This window comes from Danio rerio, chromosome 24 (genome assembly GCF_049306965.1).
Source record: "Danio rerio strain Tuebingen ecotype United States chromosome 24, GRCz12tu, whole genome shotgun sequence".
NCBI lineage: Eukaryota > Metazoa > Chordata > Actinopteri > Cypriniformes > Danionidae > Danio > Danio rerio.
Window position 1 is genome coordinate 9,613,187 of NC_133199.1, and position 22,895 is coordinate 9,636,081.

General features: G+C 35.7%; 1 protein-coding gene and 1 long non-coding RNA gene across 32 annotated transcripts in view; one reads left to right on the top strand and one right to left on the bottom strand.

Moving 5' to 3' along the window:
- The window catches only part of dlgap1b (discs, large (Drosophila) homolog-associated protein 1b), a 235,535-nt gene extending 227,440 nt beyond the window's left edge, over positions 1-8,095 (top strand). For 16 of the 31 annotated variants that reach the window (XM_073941562.1, XM_073941566.1, XM_073941580.1 and 13 more), the window contains 3 exons: positions 3,131-3,222; positions 4,283-4,435; positions 6,071-8,095. In XM_073941562.1, coding sequence (XP_073797663.1) covers positions 3,131-3,222; positions 4,283-4,435; positions 6,071-6,073 — 248 coding nt within the window. In that variant the 3' untranslated portion in view covers positions 6,074-8,095. The remainder of the gene's footprint in view (positions 1-3,130; positions 3,223-4,282; positions 4,436-6,070) is intronic. The other 15 variants (XM_073941556.1, XM_073941559.1, XM_073941570.1 and 12 more) reach the window with 1 other exon arrangement.
- LOC141380822 (uncharacterized) overlaps positions 1-22,895 on the bottom strand; it is an 81,717-nt gene that overhangs the window by 56,561 nt on the left and 2,261 nt on the right. Inside the window, exon 2 of the long non-coding RNA XR_012399714.1 lies at positions 8,463-8,616. This is a non-coding gene — a long non-coding RNA (uncharacterized lncRNA). The remainder of the gene's footprint in view (positions 1-8,462; positions 8,617-22,895) is intronic.

Consider the following 22,895-nt stretch of genomic DNA (forward strand, 5'->3'; position numbering starts at 1 on the left):
CGGCGTTTTAGAATGAAAATGATCAGCGTCCACACTCGCGTTTTACCCAGCGTTTCTGAACAGCTCTTCGTCCACACCAAAACGCTGAAAACGCACATCACGTGACCACACACACACTCTTTGGCAAGCGCTGCAGCCCATCTACCCAGATGAGAGCTGTGCTAGTCGGACTTCTCATCAAGCATCTCCTGCTGGATCTAATCTCACTATATTTATTAAACGGGATATTTCATTCATATTGTTGTCTTTAACAACATGTTCCCTGACTTTGGTCATTGGAATCTATTACTTGTTCTCAGGTAACGTGTTTTGGCTGAGCGCAAAGATAAGGTAATGATTAATGTAAGCACGTACATTCTGTATATTGACTGATCGCTTGCCTTTATTTCCTATAATGTATAAACTTATTGTATGTTATACTTTTATAATGGCCATTATCGATTATTAAAACTGATATTCAGCAAAAGAGAGGGTGTGTTTCGTATTTTTACTGAAATTGAAAGGAGACAGTTGTTATCGGCTCTGTTTTGTTATAAATATCCACACAGTGAAGATGACGCTCATGTCTGCAGCCCCGCCTCTGTTTTCAGATGTCTCCGTTTTCCATCATCCACACTGAGACGGAGCAGCAGCGTTTCAGAATGAAAACGGCTTCTCGAGAACTCCGGGCGCTCGAGAACTCCGGCGTAGTGTGGACGGATGGCGTAACCGTAGCAAAACTTATGCGTTTTCAAACTAAAACTCATTAGTGTAAACGGGGCCAGAGACTCATCAGACCAGGCAATGTTTTTCTAATCTTCAATTGTCCAATTTTGGTGAGCCTGTGTTAATTGAAGCCTTGGTTTCCTGTTCTTAGCTGACAGGAGTGGCACCTGATGTGGTCTTCTGGCCATTCCCCTCTGAACTCTGGAATCAACAAGGCATTTGCGCCCACAGAACTGCCGCTCACTGGATATTTTCACTTCTAAAAAGTGGAAAACCACCCTAGAGATGGTCCTGCGTGAAAATCCTAGTAGATCAGCATTTTCTAAAATACTTGGTGCCAGATCTAGATCAGCTGGTCTAACAACCATGCCACATTCAAAGTCACTTAAATCCCCCTTCTTCCCCATTCCCAATGCTCGGTTTGTACTGCAGCAGATCGTCTTGACCATAAATGCATTGAGTTGCTGCCATGTGATTGGCTGATTAGAAATTTGTGTTATTGAGCAGTTGGACAGGTGTACCTAATAAAGTAACGGGTGATTGTAAACTCTTAGAATAATCAGTTCAACTGCATTTAGGACATTAAATACTCATTACGAAAATTTTATTCAACTGCTTTGTTGGCATTAAAGATTCAATTAGAATATTTAATACATCTGCATTTTAGAAGTATAGACTCATTTAGAATAATCTACTCAATGATATTTAGAACAATAAATGCTGACACAATCTACATTGTAAAAGTGCTACAGAAAAAAAAAAGATGAATTAAATACTCAGAATATTTGATAAAACTGCTTCTTTGGGCATTAAAGAATCATTTAGAGAAAATAAATTCAGCTGCTTTTTCAGGATTACAGACTCATTTACAATATTCAATTCAGAAACATTTAGTTTCTAGAATTTTCAATTTATCGCCCATTCTTTGGAAGATTTGAATGTTCTAAATGCACCACTGATTCCACATGTATTATTGCCTGGTAGGAAACTTACTATAGGATTGATTTTAAGTTAGTTTAAATAATTTAGCTTAGTAATGAACAGCATCATTGATTCAACCATCATTGAATTTCCTATTCTGCTATTTTATTTTCAAGGTAGTCTTTAAATGGAGTGATCAGTCAGCTCTTTTTGAAGGCTTGATTGTGTTTATGGGCTACACTGTAACGTTCATGCACTTTCACTCTGCACTGTTAACTTCCTACTCCTGTGAAGACCCTCCCTCAGATTGGACAGCTGACCCAGTGTGTTCTGATCTGATGCAAATTTGAGGGTTTTTAACATCACAAACTCTAGAGAAGCAACTTCTTGTATTCTCTACCAGATGTCTGCTGCTGACCTTACAAATTAATTCTGTAAAAGAAATTCCCTCTCTTTCGACTGAACTTTCAGTGTTAACTTTGCAGGTGTTATTTATGCTAATTTGTAGCACTTTGTATCATTTAGAGAATAATAAGCCACTTCAGCAAAATCACAAGCGTACAAGGTCATTTCACAGTCTGGTTACCTCCGGCCGCCCCCGTTTCTTAATCTCCCACTTCCCGCCTTTTCCTTCGAGCACACACACACACACACAGACCGGACGCAGTGACCGTCTTCATGTCAGTCACAAAGCCTGCTTGTTCATCTATCTCCTGTCTGTCTCCCTCGCGCATACCAGACATTTCTACCAGCAGGGAGCCACCCATCTCCCTCGTTCATTCGCTGCTTCGTTCTCACTATTTTCTCAGTTTCTAAATCTGTCTCCTTCCACTCTCTCTCTCTCTCTCTCTTCCTCAACCCTTCCTTCTTTCCCCGAATACATAAAAGATGCTAATCCCCATGTCCTACGACAGCGCATTGTTTGCCATATGGTCTCTCGCTGCTGCATATGTTAAACAGAGCGAGTTCATTTCGTCAGATCTCTGTTTAAACCGCCTCATGGCTCCAATCCGCAGAGACACGCTGCAGTTTCTCCTCAGGCCACGGTGAAAGCCTTTATATGACCCTCGCATGGCAAACATTAGCTTCCTTTAAGAGAATTCGCCCTTGTTTGGTAATCTGATATGCTGTTTACCCTCTTTCACTCTCAATCTATCTTTTTACATCAAACTCTAGTTCTCTGTGTGTGAGTGAGTGAGTGAGTGTGTGTGTGTGAGGCTCATTTGCTTTGGCGGGTGTTTGTTTGGTGTGCATGGTAAACACTCCCCCCTACTCCTCCGGTTCCTGCATTTGGGTTCCCAAGGCTTAGATATTTATGACCCCCTTCAAGCTTCAAAGAGATAGCATTTAAACATTAACCGGCCGTCTGAGCTTTTGCAACACAAACGCACACAGACACTGAGCTGTTGCATATCATTTCTCATAAAGGATATCAATTTTTAACACACTTTTGTTTTACTAAAGCTGTTGAATTTTGTCTTTTTTAATTGTTTTGTCTGTTTAGTCCTTGGAAAGATTCGCAGTGCGGTGGGCAGTGCACAATTGCTGATGGCGCAGAAATTTCAGCAGTTCCGGGATCTTTGTGAAGAAAACTTGGTATGTATGAAGCAGAATATCAGAGTGGTACTTATGGCCTCTTTCCACTGAGTGGTACGGTATGGCTTTTATAGCCATTTCCACTGTCAAAAAGGTACTAAAGTGCAAGCGTTTTCGCTTTCTCATGTGCATTCGCCATTTGTCTAGATTTGAAATAGTGTTAATATTATTATAGAGCTGATGATAATAATGAGCGTGTGATTATTAAAGTGCTTCTGACATCTGATCCATCCGACAAACGCAAGAGTGGCATGCGAAAAAACAAAGAAGAAGCCGGGAAAAACAAAGGAGCAAATAACTGTTTCAGCAACCTAAAACTCATGAACAAACCGCCATGTTTAACTCTTATCACCTTTTGGACTATTATGAATTCGGAATGACAGAATTACTTTCTAACTGAGGTTGCATGTGCTGGTGAAGTTTAAAGATACAGATGAGAGGTTTGCACTGACTGTGGGCTATATGTTGCATGTTGTTTTTGAACCCAATAAGGACTAAATGTGTGCTGTGTGCAGTTTATCTGTAATTGGTATTATATCGGAGACTGTAAAGGTCTGTATGTGTTCATATATGTTCCATTTATTCATTTATTTTTTATAATTGCAGACGTTACAGTAGGCCATTTTGCATTGATCTGCAGTTAAAATCAAATAATGTTCATAGAAAGGTTAGTGATGAACATTTAAACACAAGTATTTATGTGTATAAAGCATCTTTTTGGTGGGAAGTGCTTCTCATACGATATGTGAGCAACCTGTACAGCTTTTACTTTGACATTTCCTCGAGCGAGAACGACGTCAACTTAAACTTTCTGTCGTACACCATGCCCACCAAAAGAGTACCATTGGTACCCTTTTAGCCTTGAAAACGCAAGCCTATGTGCCATACCCGTACCATACCACTCAGTGGAAATTCACCATTAGAGGCTCCACCCCTTTAGTGGCTTTCTTAGTAACACTAAATTAAGCTAAATCAGTTAGATATTTTTAGGCATTATGTCATTTGTCTCCCCCCCCAAGTTAACAGATGTTTTGTGTGTGCTCTATTCTCTGGCTGTCAGAATCCCAATGCCCACCCGCGGCCCATGTCTCAGGATCTGGCAGGATTCTGGGATATGCTGCAGCTGTCCATTGAGAACATCAGTCTGAAGTTTGACGAGCTCCACCAGCTGAAAGCTAACAACTGGAGAGCGCTGGATCCTTCTGAGAGGAAGGTGCATTACAAATCCAGATGCATTACACACTCTCTAAACAATGGCTAAGAATACCATTGAGTCATTTATGTAATGTCATTTTTCTGCATGCTTAAGCTGCTTGATTGGTTTGTTGTTGCTGTTGGATATGTCAGAGTAGAAGCAATATTTAATTTGACGCGAACAGTAACAAGCCTCAGGAGGGTGGATGTGCTGTCTGCTCATTCTTGAACATTTCCCCCAAAATAATAATTCTGTCATTATTTACTGTTCCAAATTTATGTGACTTTCTGTGGGATGCAAAAGGGGAGTTGAGGAATTGCAATGTTGCCCTAAATGGAGCCTGATGACATCAAGTTAAAAAAAAAACGCCACAAAATGCTACAAAAGTAGAACAGTAGTAATTATTTTCAGGTCGTCTGATTGTGTCTTTTAAAATCATGCATAACTTTGAGACAGCAAATATCAATTATAATTTTGTTTGCATGTTTTTGGTCATCCAATCACAAGTGGCAAGCCAAGATACATTGGGCCTTATCATACACCCGGTGCAATAAAGCGCTAGATATGTATGGCGTGATTTGTTGCTATTTTAAGATCAGCTCAACCCAATTTTCATGTTAATTGGCATATTTGTTTTGATAAACATTTTTTTTTAGATTTGTCCACCTGTCGGGTTTAGGAGATGTCTTCATCACCATAAGAATAAGACATGCATTTGGGCATAACTGTCCACACCTCGTTAATATTGATTATTTATTAGTTTGCTGAAAATTAAAACAATTTTTTTTATTATTATTTTGAAACAAATCTTTGCACTTAACAAACTAAATTAAATATGTGGCCAAATGGATGTCTTTAGTAGTGTGCGTACAAACCTTTTTTCCTGTTCACGAAAGTAAAGGAATTAAGAGTAAAATTAAAGAGAACGTAAAAGGGCTAAATGGAGGAGGATCGTTCTTTATCATCGCGCAGATTGTTTGTTTAACAGTTTTCTCGCTAGTGAAGCGTTCAGTTTTTCCACTTACAAAGTTTGCCATGTAAATAGCAAATGCGCCACAGCTCAATGCAACCATTAGCATAATAGCTTTGAAAACACAGTTTCTCCCCTGCAGTCCAAAGCCACGCCTCCTGGTATCACGAATGTGCACCCTGAAGATGACAGTAAACAACTCACTAGATCATTTAAGTAAATTGTCTATAGTGTATGAGTATGTGTGGATGTTGATGTTTCTCAGAGATGGGTTGCAGCTGGAAGGACATCCGCTGCGTAAAAACATGCTAGATAAGTTGGCGGTTTATTCTGCTGTGGCGACCCCGTATTAATAAAGGGACTAAGCCGACAAGAAAATGAATGAACTTTAATCATTACTATTGGAATGTGAAGAGACTTTCAACTAGCACAAAAAAAATAATAATTCTGAAGACAATCACCTACTGCACCTTTAAATATGGCATTTACTCTGACTCTTAAGTGTTCGCTTAGACGACAGCTATGTTAGCATAATCCTGTTTTCAGCTTTTAGTAGAAAATGGTGTCTACTTTATTATATGTTGCATTTTGTTTAAATGTTTATGTAATTTTCTTAATTGCATGTGCTATTGTATTATATGTTTTGCTCATTGTCTTATTAATTTGTGTTCTGTGTTTGACAGTGAACTGGTTTTCAGATGATGCTACCAAATTGCACGCTGCATGCTGTTCTCCCCCAGTGGTCCCGTTCACCTCACGACAAATGGGTTAAACCTAGCTGACAAAAATGGCCCTGCCACCCTTGAGCTCTTGCTTAATATATTTGGCTAATGCCTGGCACTAAATATTGCAAATGACCCAGCAGATGACCCTGCGTTTGCATGCTTTAGCTGTGTTGCATTACATCAAGAAGTCACAGATATAACAGTCAAGAAGCTAACAGATTTGTCATTGATGTCCAGGAGAGGCGCGTGCCCCCTCCGGTACCCAGGAAGCCGGGGAAGGGTCCCATGCTGCTAGTGAGAGATCGGTCTCTGGAAGGTTCCCAGCGAACGGAGGCTCGAAAGCGGTTGTTAGCGGCAAAACGTGCTGCAGCTTCTCAGCGCCAGAACTCTGCTACAGAATGCGCCGACAGCATCGAAATATACATCCCAGAGGCCCAAACACGACTATAAACACGGTCACTGTAAAACAACCAGGTGCTTAGAGGCCTAAACAGACACAAAAACACACTCATCTTCAACCATAACACAATAGCACTGAATGACAAAGGCAGGGTAGCTGTAACATAATCACTCCTCTTTTCTTGTGTAAAAGAGAGTTTCTTCACTGTGGGCTTCTACTGTATGTATTTATGACTTAAAGGGATAGTTCACCTAAAATGTACATTTGTCAGTAATTTATTCACCCTCAGGCCATTCAAGATTCTTCAGTAGTACATTTAAGGAGATTTTTAGCTATAACTGTGGTATTTGGTGATTCATTTAATGCAAGTCATTGACTTTTAGACAGTTTTAGAGTAAAAAAAAAACATATATAGGCAAAACAAATGTAATCTAACGTACCTGACAAGAGGCCTTACAAGCGAATGCTTTGTTACTGCTCAAACCCTGGGACACACCAAGCTTAAAGGGCCATGAAACCCCCCTGTTTCAGCATCGTGTTTTCACACCTCTACTTTGGAAAATGTCAGGAAAGAGGGCATGTCCAGCTCTGTTTAGGGGGGAGTGTTGGAGAAGGGAAAAAGGCATGGTCCGTAAAAATTTGCATAAAAATGGAAGTGTCGATTTGGGCACGCGCTGATTTTTACAAAGGCAAAACAAAAACACAGACGCAGAGGAGAAAGACAGTGACTGAGTTTACATGGACATTAGTATTCAAATTATTTGCCAAATTATTAAATGGTGGACTTTAACTGCAGTTTGGCTCTTTCATTCAGGAATTTCATTCATGCCCCTCCTGAAAAACAAGGTATTTGTTTCGAGGAATTGCTGGAAGCGTGCATCTTCCATGCAATGTTTGTTACCGCACAGCGAATGAGAGAAAAAAATGCCTCCGCATTTCTTGGTAACTTAGATGCACTCGGTAGGTAGCGTCAGAAAGCCGTGTGTGTTATTCCTGTCACAAAATGCAGCGAAAATCCTCCACGACGGTAAGTTTGGTTGGGTTGCTTACACGTTTACACTCGGGAGAGCAGCATTTACAGCGGATTTTTCAGTCCATAATATTCTAGTGATGTTAACGTATGGTAAACTTTATTAACTTAGAAATCATTTGACTAAGGTCCGTCTTTAAACACTAAAAGAGTACTGCTGACGATACTAAATGACTTTGCCTCTGAATAAACAAACAAAGACCACTGATCGCTTACTTGCCAAATCTGTAGACACAGGACAAATCAACACCAACTGGATCTGCGCGTTTATTAAAAGAAGACGAGCGGCAAATCCAGATTTCACCATTTCAAGATGAAAAAAAAGCTCTCAGGTAAAAAATGTTCCTTGGGCACGTATTTCTACGGTGTGTCATGTGCACTGTAATCCACTTGTGAGTCCAGCTGCGCTCTCAGAGAGGGAAAATAAAAACAAAACCTTCACTGCAGCAAATTATAAAAGCAACATTGATGACCCATAACTCCAAACAATTCATGTTCTCCCGCTTGGCAACACAACGCAGCATTTCTCTGCCGTCTGAACACTGTATCAGGTCCTGGAAGCTATCATGCATATTAATGAAGTTGCACCGCATTCACAACAGAGCGCGCTAATTGGTTTGAAACAAGTCATATTCCTGAATTAATGCAACACACTCAGACACTTAATAAGGTACTCCCAGGTACAGACAGCCAGTCTACACGCTGAAATACACGCTCATGGCCGTGACACAGCTTCAAAAGTTAGTTTCAAAACGGAAGTACGAATTTGCTCAAAATAATGCAAAAACAACCAATTTTCACTTTTTAGTGAAATATTTGTGTCCTAATAGTGTTTTCAGCCGTGTGGGACACATATATGACAGTCAACAGCTCAGAAATTGTGTTTTGGTGACCATTTAAGGTCGGCAGCAGAAACTTACCTTAGCCAACATCCAAGCTTTCGGTGAGCATCTGTTTGTTTGGTGTGTTCCACACGTCACCTCTCGTCAGGCTCATGTTGGGAGGTTGTACTATTCAGCATGTAGAATCGATGTCAGTCAATAGTGAAGGAGAGCACTCCGATTGGATGTTCAGCTACAAATCAGAATGAGAGAATAAAAAATTAAGTGACATAACAAGGGAGTAGATTTAGAGCTAATTAGATACCTAACATTTTTTTAGAGACTGAACACATTTTTACTTTTGTACAGCAATTTATGCATGCACCTTAAGCTGAAAAAAGTCTCTGAGCGCGTAAACAGAACAGCACACATTCTATTTTGCATATTTAAAAAACATGAATAAACAAATTAAAAAAAACATTAAAATCAAGCATCCCTCATGCTACAAAAGTCAATTTATAGAATTTTACTTTGTGGATGGATGAATGTGGACTTTTGGAAAGGGGAGGCATACCACCTAATGTCCATTTTATCTTGACTGTTGTTTTTTTAAAGTCATTGCGAAGGCCAAAATCAAAAAGATATCTAAAATCTAAATCTAAAAGATAAATAATTACACACCCATGGTTACTATTATGGTGGACTTATAGTGAACTTGACTTCAAGAGACTTCCACTTTTCTTTGAAAGTCTCACCTGAGTTTTGCACAGTAAATACTGACTTATATTTCTAAATCAAGCGCATGCGTATATATTAGGGTTGGGCATCTAAGCCATAATGCCGATCCGATACACATCTCGATACAAAGAATACGATCCGATATATTAGGGATACATTTGTGACATATTGCGATAAAACACGATACGATTCACACCCATATCACGATACAATGCGATAATTCAGCACTAACTAATTAGATCAAGTTTATGAGATTATGTGAAAGAGGATGCTGTGCCATTGAATGAGTTTGATTATTTATTAACCAAGCAAAACCAAGACTTTTTTTTTTACAAACTGGCTTTTCTCTCAGAGCCAGAGTGTCAGTTTACAATAGAGGGCCATTTTAGAACATATAGCAAATATTATTTAAGTATTTTCAAGATAAACAGAATGTATAAGTGCAATATATATTAAAATATATATATATATATATATATTTGAACTCTTTCAACATAAAGGTTTACCATTGCACAACAAGAACTGTGATATAACTTTTCAACTATGAAAACAAGTTTTACAAAGATATTTTGCCACTGATTATTCAAAACTTAAGGTCGTGAACTAGCAGTGTTATGCTGCTTTGAAACATCACTGTCACTGTAAACAACAGGCTAATAAAAATATAATTAAATACAAATTAACAGGAGGAGGTGTTTAAAACCTTCGTTCTCCGTGACACTAGGCTGAATATCTTTGCAGATGAACAATGCAGTAACATCCGTTATTGGCGTAGAGCGCACAAAACTGTTGCGCATGGAAAAAAATTTGCAATGCTTTTCTCACCACTTTTGGAGCTGGTAGCTAAAGTTGAAGCAGTGCAGGAAGCCGGGGATGCAGAAACACTGGAAGATGCTTCCACAACAACACCGTGGCGCCGCTTCAAGTGAAATACTTTAGATTTAGAACTCAGTGGGGAATAAAAAGTTTGTTTTGCTTCTCGCGCTTTCTGAGGGCGCACCACTAGCTTCATCCGCACACCTGATACACTGAGTTGTAGTGTAAGTGTACACATCCGCAAATCCGTTGCTAAAGGCATACTTTATGTAGGTCGATTAAATTATGCGCCAAAAACAGGTTGACAACACTTGTAATAAATAAAAAATACATTCTATATTAAAAATATAAGTTGTATCTTGGAAAAACCGATGCATCTCGCAAAAACCGATGCATCTCGATTTGCTTGCAAAATTTCATTCATCCTTTGCTGCTCTACCGATGCACTCGCATCGTGCACGCGCATGACCGCGTATCGATACATATCGATTAATCTTCCCATCCCTAGTATGTATGGCACAGCCTTCGCGTGGTTGCATAGCTCTTGCCGTGGCTGACGCGCACCTCTCTTTAACTACGTCGCAACGGCAGATAGCACAAGCTCTGTGATTGGTCGGCTTGGTAGCTGTGATAAGTGTAGGTGGTGCTGATAGCTGCAAGCCCAATGGGGTAAGTGTTTACAAGTGTTGAGTCCCATAAAGGAGCTCCAGATGAAAACAGTTGTTTTGTGTTTACCTTATGATTAAAGTTGTTGCACATCCACCAGTTCCCACCTCTGTTTACTAACAAGCAGTACGTTTACATGGACACCAAAACTCTTATTTTAATATGATTAAAACAATACTATGATTAAAAGTCTACCATGTGAATAGTCCGACTAAAGTCATAATCGAACTGCAACGAAATCGGACTGAGACATGGAATATTTCTATTTTAGTCTCATTATTGAAGTGCAGTACAGACATGTAAACACTGCAATCGAACTAATACCATTTTGTAGTACTTTGCTACATTTTGCGAAAGGACACACACACACAGCAGTGGTCAGCTTTTGAAACCAAACAATTTTTTTTGCAAGCGGCAAACGATTACTGTGCTCTCATTCAGTACCTCTGAGTTTGTCATGAGGCATGAATGAAAATTTAGTGAATGAATTCCAATGGTATCTGCAGACTGCAGAGGTGGCCTGTTACTTGAGAATTTTTATCCACCATTGTCTGTTTGGTGCATAGTGTGAGAAATGAACAGCAGTTGAACTTTTCGCAAACTTAAAAACTAAATGCCCAAAATCACATATGGTGATATGACGAACACAAACTATCATTGTGTAAAACCCCAATGGAAACAAGTGTTGGATGGTGAAGTAATGACGTTAAATAAATGATGTACTGCATCATGTGAGATGGGAACATGAAAGAAACATTCAAAAAAGCAACTCATGTACAAACCGTAATCATATTATTGTCTTATTCGGATTAAGGCAAATAATTAGATCACTGATGTCTATGTAAATGTCCCTCGTTATTTGCGTTACGTACTAGCCGAAATCCACAAAGTAGCCAGCTTAATTTTTACAATTATTATAAATGTTTTAAGGATGCAGAACACAATGTGCGAATCAGGATGCATAACACAATGCCCTGTAGAAAAACAAACATGTTAAATTGCATTAAAAAAAATTTTTTTAAAACTGCGAGGCCACGAAAAGAAGCTTGTTACAGCGAGGGACCACTGTACAGCGTTTTTGCCTATTTTTTCAGATGTGTAATTGTAGAATAATTTTGAAAACGCTGTTGTAACTAATGTAAATGTAGCGTTTTTTTTTTAATTGCAGAGGACGTTTGTTGTATTTTGGCTACATAGCCGTGTAAACGTTGCCTCAGACTGCAATCATCTATATGATGTGTCCACATATGGTATTTTGCTGAAACGAGGAGAAAACAGAGTCGGTTTTCGTCACCGCTAGTTCTTTGATTTCAGCTTGGTGTGTCTTGTGCTTAAGACATCACATATCATCAGGCCTATAGGTATTCATGTTGTCTTGCCTTTATATGTTTGGGTTTGTGCTGGAAGTGCTGGAAGCCATTGACTTGCATTTTAAGAATCAGCAAAATGACAGATTTATCTAAAAAGCTACCGAAGAAAACTAATCTGAGGTTAAACCAATAAATTTGAGTTCTTTTTGTTGAACTATCCCTTTAATTTAACTCTCTTCCTCCATCCTGCCAATTGCGATGTAGCTCCCTTGTTAAACTCCCAAAGACTTTTACTATTTCTATTAGACACTCTATATTTAATTCATATAACAAATATATATTCATGCCTAAAAGCATATTATTATGTCTGTTAGTATTACTACCCGAATAATGCACACTACTGAATTTTATTATTGATTTGTAGATTTTTGCAGTTACTGTCTAAGAGCCATATGTCTTGTGTTCTCAAAGAGGACATAACTTCTAAAAGGGCAACATACCGATCACTTCTGAAGATTTTACCGCCAATGTAGCTTTGAATTGCAGTTGTACGTTTGTGTAAATGCACTTCAATCTCTCACGTGTCACCTCTGAGACAGGGTGAGGCTCTTCTGTTTTCATTATCAAGGGACAGAGTGGACAAAAAAACACTTCTTTTCTTCCCATATTTATCAAACTCATACTTGATCATCCCGTCCTGTCCTCTGGTCTCATTTCATTTCCTGCCATCTTTCTGCTATCCGTTCTCAGCAGTGCTACTCACCTGTTCGACTGACATGGATATCTATGGTATCTGTCAAATGTGACACTTTTATCTGTCAGCTTTCACGTCATTGACAGAAGTGCGGTCAGGACAGGCCAGTCGTCACAGCTCTGATTCATTAGCCATTAATAAAGTAGCAATGCGTCACATTATAAAACATGACATATGGGCAGTCAGGGATTTCATTCAGCATTAAGCCCCGTTCACACTGACAGCGATAAAGTGACCAAAGTCTTTTATTTGAAATAATATTTGCTGATTTGTAGTTTCATCAGCAAGGTGGTGCAGTGTGGCTTTCAATTTTAGGTTAATTGCAACTTCATTTCTCATAATTACCTATTTCACAGTTATGACCCTGTGTATGACAGAAGATTTTATTTCCTCATCTTTATTTTGACTAGGAGTAATTGTAGTTGTGTTCATTAAAATTTGTATATAGTTCTGAATTTTCTTATTTTAGAATTTTAAATACATTGTCAAAACAAAACAAATACAATGTTTTATTATAATTTAATGATATATAATGGTTTATATATAGCATAATTCTGATTATTTCTCCGAGTTGTGGTTTTATATTCCACAGTTGCACAAATAATTTAACACAATTGTTTATTATAATATATAAAAATATGACTTTATATCACAATTATAACTTTATTGCTCATAATTTTGATTTTTGAATTGTACCACCGAAGAAAATAAATCGCAATCATGACCTGATAAATCAAAAAAAAAATTTTTTCTTTTTCATCGTCGTCACTTTATTTAGTGTAATTGCAATTTAATTGTGACTTTATTATATTTGTGAGTGGCTTTACTTTCTCACATTTGTTTTTATAGCTGTTTATATACTTTATAACCAATCACTGCAACTGACCCTTTATATAGTCACATAAGATTGGTTATTGTTATTTTATTGTGAATTTAAATGTTAATTATTATTTTATATTACAATTATCATTATTTCTCAATAAAACAATTGTGATATAATAACTTTATATTGCAAAGATTTTATTTCTTCTGATGTTATTTGCCAATATTACCATACCGACATAAAACTGACCCTATTGACCTTATTCTAAAATGCAGTGGTGCGCCTGTTTTCGCGATTGTTTTAGAACTTCCGATTCAGTCGCCTATGGGAGAAATGACTTGGAATAATAAACGGCAGAAAACGGTCAAACTACTTACTCTACAAACAAATGTTTGCATGACTACAGACCAAGTAGAATAATATAATAAGAAAATATCAGTTTGCAACATCAAACAGTGGAATGCGCAGTTTTTAATGTCTAAAAATGAATGGAAGTGAATGAGACCGGAAGTCTCGAGCCAAAAAGATTCAAATGGCTGCGCCCACTCGTCGGCAAAGAATAAGGTGAATATATTAACTTATATTGAAACATATATTGTAAATCACAAGTGCATCAAAATTTGTGTTCACTTAACACCATGTCTGATGACACTAGGAAAGCGATTCAACATCTAGCGATGTATATGTGATTTTACATCACAATTACAAATTTATTGTTCATAATTTGTTTTTTATTGCACCATTAAAGAAAATATAATGGACACCCTATATATAATGAGATTTCTTTTCTTTTTTTTTATGTAAGTGTGAATGTTCATTTAGATTTTATATTATTCTTATCACTATTTCTCAAGTCATAAAATGTCACAATTGTGATAACTTTCTTTCACAAAGATTTTGACATAACTATATAAAAACTGACCCTATATATTAACTTATATTGAAACATGTATTGTAAATCAGAAGCGCGTCAATATTTTTGATGATGATGTTTTGTTTTCTGATGACACAAGGAAATATATCTAGCGATATACAGTTGAAGTCAGAATTATTAGCCCCCCCTGTTTATTTTTTTCCTCAATTTCTGTTTAACTGAGAGCAGATTTTTAGGGGGGGCTAAAAATTCAATGGTATATATGACTTTATATCACAATTTTGACTTATTATTCCTCATAATTAATTTTGTAGAATCACACCATTGAAGAAAATATCATAATTGTGACCCAATATCAATACTTTTTTCCATTATCGTCACTTTATTTAATGTAATTGCAATTTAATTGAGTTTTTATATACTTTATAACAAATCACTGCAATTGTGACCCTATATACATAACATGAGATATCATTTTTTGTTTTTGTCATTGTGATTTAATTTTGATTCTATATTTTAATTATTACTATATCTCACGTCACAAAAGATCAACATTTTTATATAATAACTATTACAAAGATTTTGCCATAAATATGTAAAAACTGACTCTATATATGAACTTTTATTAAAACATGTATTGTAAATCACAACCGTGCCAATATTTTTGTTGATGTAACATCATTTGTGATGACACTAGTAAAACTGTTCAACATACCATTTATATCGCAATTCTGACCCAATTTAGAAATAGAATTTTTTTTTTTAATTATCGTCACTTAATTTAGCGCAATTGCAATTTTATTGTGTTTTTAGACACAATATTACAAATCACTGCAATTGTAACCCTATATATCAGGAGATTTCATTTTTTGGTTATTGATATTGTGTTTTTAAATGTTAATTTAGATTTTTTTAATAATAATTACTATTACTGCTATTGTAATTATAGCACTTAAAAAACTCATAAAACATCAAAATTGTTATTAACTTTCTATCACAAATATTTTAACATAAATATATAAAAACTGACCCTATATAATAACTTACATTGAAACTTGTATTGTAAATCACAAATGCATCAATACTTTTGTTGACGTTACAATATTTCTGATGACACCAGGAAAGCAATTTAACCTCTAGTGTCTCCTCCAGCAATAAAATCGTTGTCAGTGTGAACATGCCGCGACCACAACAACCGACTTTTTTGACATATTTTAATTCTGTAGCACTGAATAGCTCCACCCACTGTGAAATCTCATTGGCCGATTCTGTCCTTCAAAAATTGTACAGTAAACTTCTAACTGGCTGTAACCATATGTTGCAAATCGGTTTCTCATCAACTGTGGACAAACCTATTATTTTAGCCATAAACTTACCGACAATTATCACACGTCGTTACGTTAAACTGGACACTAACTCATTTCAGAGAAATGCACACTGTTTAGCTGTTTCCAGTATTTTGTAAATATATAAATGACGATTCTAAAGACGCCTTCTTGACTGCTCACTAATATAGCTCCTCACTATATTTGTCTAAATGTTTGTATACATGAATATAAAATAAAATCAGTATTTTGTAATGGAGTTGTAGAGATATTTAATACTTGATAAAACAAAGTCGCAGATATCTATCATTTCCCACCTTTTGAATTTTGAAGTATCTAAACTGCTGTGTCAAACTGATAAATGTAAGACAAACACATTTTAGTTCAAACTTTGACAGCGCAGTTTATTCATATATTTATAATCACAAGTTAGCATGTTAGTCTTAATCCTCGGCCAAGCCAGTCAAGTGTGTGTATGTAAGTGTGTGTGTTTCTACATCAAGTGCATGTACCCAAGTGCTTCCTAATTTTCCTGAAGGCATATTTCGTCTTTTTTTTTTTCAAACAATATGTAGCAGAGTTGATATATTGTAATATAGTCAAGCTTTCTTTTGTTTTTATTCATACGAAGATGTATATACATTCAGCAACCCTGCAGAGACACATGTATCAAAGCAGAGCACATGCCATCAGCTTATTATTTTTCTATTTAAAGAGATCTGTCGAACCACACTCTTGCCCTGCTTGAGTATTTCATTTGTACACACCACTACATCTTAGTCGCACTGACTTAATACTAGTCGAAACTAAACTGCACTGTCTCATATCTTTCAATAACTGATAATACTAATTTGCACTTGTGAAATATGTTAAATAAGCAGAGCTAATTTTATTCCTTTGCTCAGAATATTTCACTGTGGATAGACACGTCACTATATTCATATTCATTTTCCAGCAGTCAATGTGCAGCCATTCTCTATTTTCATACACTGTAAAAAGCGATTAGGCACTTAAAAAGCAAGTAAACAATTTTCTTTTTAATCGATTAGTTAGCTTGACTTAAAACGGAGTAAATTTGTCGCCTTAAATTTAAGTAACTTAACATTTTCCATAATTATAAATATTTATTTAGATTTAGAAAGGAAGTCCATTTTATTTTATTATTTTTAAATAGGCTCTTTTTAAAAGTCCCTACACTCTCAGAAATAAAGGTACAGGAGCTGTCACTGGGGCAGCTCCTTTTCAAAAGGTGCATATTTGTACCTAAAGGTCCACAATGGTAAAGGAACTTTTTAGATACATTTGGGTACTAATGTGCACCTTTGAGGTACCACTTTGGACTCTTTGGGTACAAATATGTATCTTTTGAAAAGGTACTGTCCCAGTGACAGTTCATGTACCTTTATTTCTGAGAGTGTACAGAGTTTAACAGCTGAGTTATCATTTTTTAATTCGTTTCGTTTTAATCTTTGTGTCTGATACGAGCACTTTTAGTTTAGCTTAGCATACATAATTAAATCAGATTACACCATTAGCATCTTCCGGTGGTGTACAAAAAATTAAGTTGCTATTTTTTCAGTTGATGTGACTAGGAACTATACTTTGATTCTGGCGTAATTATAATCAAGGGACTTTGCTGCCGCATTGCAGAACCTCAAATTAGTCCCTACATACTAGGTAACCATTGTGCAGTATCATTAGCTATGTTTCCATCAACCTATTTTTATGCGCATACATTTTGAAATTTAAACTTCTTATTAGATAAGAAAAGATGCACATAACTATAATGGAAACACTTTTACCGAAGAAATTCCAGAATGCGCATTAAAAATGTCATGTGACTTTGTTATAAAAGAACATGTGATGATTCAAATGTGTGTGAATGGACAATTGTAAATTGTAAAACATCTGAAATGTCGTTTTGGTCATTCTAAAATGCTGTAATCATTTCAGTATTAGTGTTATTATATTATTAATTACCTCCAGAACTGTCAAGAGCATTTGCACTCACCTTTAAACACCACCACCACACGTTCATTGGATGTCAGAATTGTCTTCTGAGGTGCATGTCATTTATTAAATGAAGAAAAGATTCACGCAGCTTCTCCTACTGCAGCAAACTCCCTTTTTATTTTTGATATTTGGTGCCAGTTAATCACAAAGTGACAATTTTGTTCTCTTTGACTCGTTGGATAGAAACGCTGCTTTATTCGCATGTCTTAAATGCGATATACCCGTTTTGCACATTTAATTTGCATCTTTGGATGGAAACATCTATTGCGCCTGCTGCAGCCATTGTTCAACAGCAAAGTTAACTGCGTATTAAGCCGGAATGAGAGCATAGTTCCCAGTCATATCTAGCCAGAAAATAGTACATGTAGCTACAGAATAGTCAAGCTTTAAATTACCGAAGCCCTTTTGAAAGTTTTGATGGTCTGATTCGATGATCTATGCTAAAAGTGCTTCCAACCAGGCCTGGAGATCGACTGAATGGACCTCTAGGGTTCTATATGAAGAGTTCAGATGCAAAAACCTCTGAATGTCATCTAAAATTTTCTCCTAAAATAAGTTTTTATCAGCCTCCTATGTTGTTTATGTTCAAGTATTTCCCTTCAAAGGCAATGAAAATAACTTATTTGTGACTCTAAAAGTAAATATTCTGAGCCTACACTCAAGAAGAATATATCAACAGCATTTAGAGGTTTTTGCATCTAAACTTTTTATGATGTAAAATGGATTTACAATGGATTTACTCACTATTTTAAGTAAAATCAGCTTGTCGCTTTAAAAGGCAACGGTTTTACTCAATTTTTTTCCCCAAAAGTAAAGTAACATTGCTTTTTACAGTGCAGTTTATTTGAGTTGGCTTTAGTTTAGTTCTTGTAGTGTTTCTCTAAATACACTAAACCCTTGGTTCCAGTTATTATGCACTAGAGCCCTTCTACTGTGGTTAATGTTTGTTTGAATTATTATTGATGTTTAAACGCTCGGCCTTAATTTATGAATATATGATAGTCATGCACAACGTAGCCTCAGGGGAGACTATATAACATGTGTATGAATGTGTGTGTGTGTGTTTCTGAGTGTGTGTGTGTATGTTTGTGTTTATCATGAAGAGGTCTTGTATTGGAAATGTTACCTTATTAAAAGCATTCAATATTGACAAAGTACATTTGCATATTGATATTTCTATGTCAATGTGCTCGGTAGTTATTCCACTGCATTTAGAGTACAAATTCAGAGCAAAATTTGGATTTTTTTTTAAACAGTTTAAGAGTTATGTCGGCTAATAAAATACCAACATAAATTGATTTGGACAATCAGTAAAAGTATATTGTATGAATTAAATGATACCGAAATGTTTAAATATCAATGGATTGCATTGCCCTTGTTTTTAGAGATATTTATGAGACATTAGAGAGATATTTTGTGAGATTATATATAGCACTAGGCTTTTTGCCGAAAGTGATCACAACCTGATTTTCTTAATTGTTGTCGTTCACTGATGTGACAATGTTGGTTTATATCTGGCAACATAGTAAGTCCTGACTTTTTAGGGGTTTACCTCTTAAAAATGTACGTAGATCAGACTGTGTATTATTGCCAAAACTGTGGACTGTGCACCCACCGCAACATTTTGGGAAAATAAAAGGCAGGACATGATGTATTTAACTGTTCTTGTAAGCATAAACTTTATCAAAACGACTGTGTGTGTAAATACATGAATGTTCTTCATTGTAAATGTAACCTACATCTAAGGATATCTTACTACTTACATTTTGTATTTATTGTAACGACACTGTTGATGTTATGGCACGTGTATGAACTTTTGATCATTAAAACATTACAGATGCTCACAGCCATGGTGTGATTCATTTTCAAATGTTGTGTATACAAAAATGAATAGAGAGGGATTTTTCTTTTTATATGGAAACCTGTTTGTGTATTTCCAGTATTCATACATTACTTTTAAAGACAAAATGATTGTGAAATTTGAATTATTTTTCAAATATTTCACAAGTGCTGTTTTAAACAGTTTTAATAAGTCATTTCTAATAACAAATTTATTTTGCCATGATGGCAATCAGAGGTGGAAAGAGCACTGAAAAATCATCCTTAAGTAAAAGTATCATTACTTGCCTAAAAATGAGGGTAAGTAAAAGTATCTGTTGTAAATATTACTCAAAGTATGAGTAAAAAGACCTTTCAAAAGGTACAAGAGTAGTGAGTATTACGCTTTAAAAAATTGATGCATTTACATATAATATGTGGATGTTTGTAAACGTAACATTCTGTAGTGCATCTAGTTATTGCCCAACAGGCACACAACTTCATAGGACGTTAATATTAGGTTAGATTTAGATTGAGATGTCAGGTGACCAAAATTCAATGTCTTGACAGTGTCAAGGACAACGTTATTTTGATGTCCTGTAACAACATCAAATGAGGATGATATTAGGTTGTGTTGGAAAGTGACCAAAATCCAACACTGAGCCAACACATCTTAAAATAACGTCATATTGATGTCAAATACTGACATTTATTCGTCAGGTATACCAACTGAAATCCAACATCTGACGTCATAGTGGTAACGTCCACACAACGTCAAGCGGTAACATCATTAGACATTTGGTTGATTTTAGGTTGGACGTTGATGTCAGCCTGACGTTGGTGGCTGATGTCAACAACATGATTTTAATTTGAAACAAAATGCAATGTCCCTAGAACGCTGGGGTATAAAGTCAATCTGACGTCATTTTTGTAGGCCATTTCAGTCATACAGTAAACATCTGTCATTTTCTTATCAGTGACATGCATCTAAACAGTCTCTGGGTCAATGCGGGTAAAGATTTTGAACATTTTGTACACTTCTAATACTTCTAAACAGTTTGCTGCAATAAATCGCCTATGTCTTGAGGTAGTTCATTAAGATGTGATTTACCTTCTGTGCAACAGGAACCACAAGATATTTCAAATCCCCATAGACAAGAAAAGATTAAGTAGTGACTGCAGGTTGAATGAAAGTAGTGGAGAAAGTACAGATACAGCACCCAACTTCCCTTGTACTCAAGGGAAAGTAAAAGTACACATTTTTAAAACTATTTAGTTAAGTACAATTCCAGAGGAAAAACTACTCAATTACTATAATTTGAGTATTTGTAATTTTATACTTTACACCACTGATGACAATACATTATATTTTACTATATACATTTAACAAAACACTGGTATTTAGCTTACAGTTTAATTTAAGGTAGACTTGTATTGTTCACTACTGTAAAAATACTCAAAGTCTCTGTCAGTGTTTTTTAAACAATAATATTTACCAATATTTACCATATTTATCATAAACGCAAACACGTCAAATAAACTAATAAATTCTTTAGAGAGCCAAGTCTAATTATTTTGATAAGCATTACTTATTTTGGGTTGTGCAGTTTTATTCACAGAATTTCTACAAAGTAGGTTATACACTGTAAACTCACATACCTTTTTAGTCACATCCATAACCTACGTTTTTATTTTCTCATTTATCACATACACACACAAACACACACACACACACACATACATACATACATACATACATACATACATACATACATACATACATACATACATACATACATACATACATTTATATATATATATATATATATATATATATATATATATATATATATATATATATATATATATATATATAAATACATATACTACTGACCATAGCAGTATATTTTTTTATTGCAGCCAAGCTAAAAAAAATTAAACATTCTCCAGAAGATAAATACTTAAAACTGTCCTTGCTGTGTTAAACATTTTCACAGAAACACAAATAAATTGGAGTGAATATCCGAGTAACTGAATATCTTGCGATTGTTACAAAATGTCTCCTAGCTGTGACATCTTATTGCAATTTAAAGTTAATATTGTATTTTTTTTGTAATTGTTTTTGGGTTTTTTTAGATCTGTGATGAACACTTTTAATTATGTCTCGCTATAATGACACACACAATTGTGATTGAATTTTTCATAATTGAGGCATGACATTAATTTGTGATGTCTTTAAATCGCACAACTGTAATTTACATATTCATTTTACATCTCAATATTGCTAATTTACTTTTGACAGTTAATTGTGATATACTTTACAGTTGTGCCTTGCTATCACTGTGCTTCATCATTGTGATGTCAATTCTTTGTTGTGAAATATCTCACGATTATGAATTTCTCCTACACTTGTGATTTCACTTCTTGTAATTTAGATCTTTAGATCGCACAGTTTGGCACCCTTATAATTACAACTTGCACCTCGTAATTACGGCTTTCTAATATTCACAACTTTAAAAATAAATAAATAAATAAATAAAAAAATAAAATAAAAATCACACTTTGTGTGTGTGTTCATGTCTTAATTTTAATTTCTCAGCATTGTGACATGCCTCATAATTACAACTTCGTCAAATAATTTGCGAACGATTCTCATGGCGGCGACTAAATCTCACAACGGTTTTGTATTTTTAATTGTGTTTGCCATCCCCTATACCTACCTCACATTTACGACTTAAAATTGTGCCTCTTCAATGAAATTGCTACTTTAAATCCCGCACATTGTTTTTATTAATATTTTGATTTGTGGTAATTGTTTTCGTTTTTCATAAATGAAACTTTATTTAGCAAAATTGGAACTTATCTGACGATGTGTTTACTTTCCCACAACTTTATTTCTCACAGTTTTGACTTAACATGTATAACTTTGCATCTCATTGTGTAGCTTATTTTAACTTTATTTTTTTTTACTCTGAGTTAAAAACAAGCTTCCCTAATTTTAAATCATCGCCTGAGGCCTGAGTAACTAGAACAGATCTTCTTTGACTCCTAATATCCACCTTCGGGCTCAGATGAACAAATAAACTCTCATTCATTGCGGGAGCCATTCAAAAGTCTTTAGTATTACAGAATGTAAAGTCTTTTTAAATATAGGTGTCCGGTTAATTAGCGACTTTGAGCTGCTAATCACTTTGATCACTTGTTGCCAACTAGACCAATGACTCTTTGAGTTGTTTGTTTGGACCTCAGCCCAGCGAGAAGTCTAAAGAACAGCTGTCTAACTGAGTGTGATTGAATATCCAGGACAGACGTGTCCCTGCTAATCCGCCTTTATTGTCTGTGCTCAGATACACAGACATGCACGCTCTCACAGACGCCATTGGCAGGCCATAGTT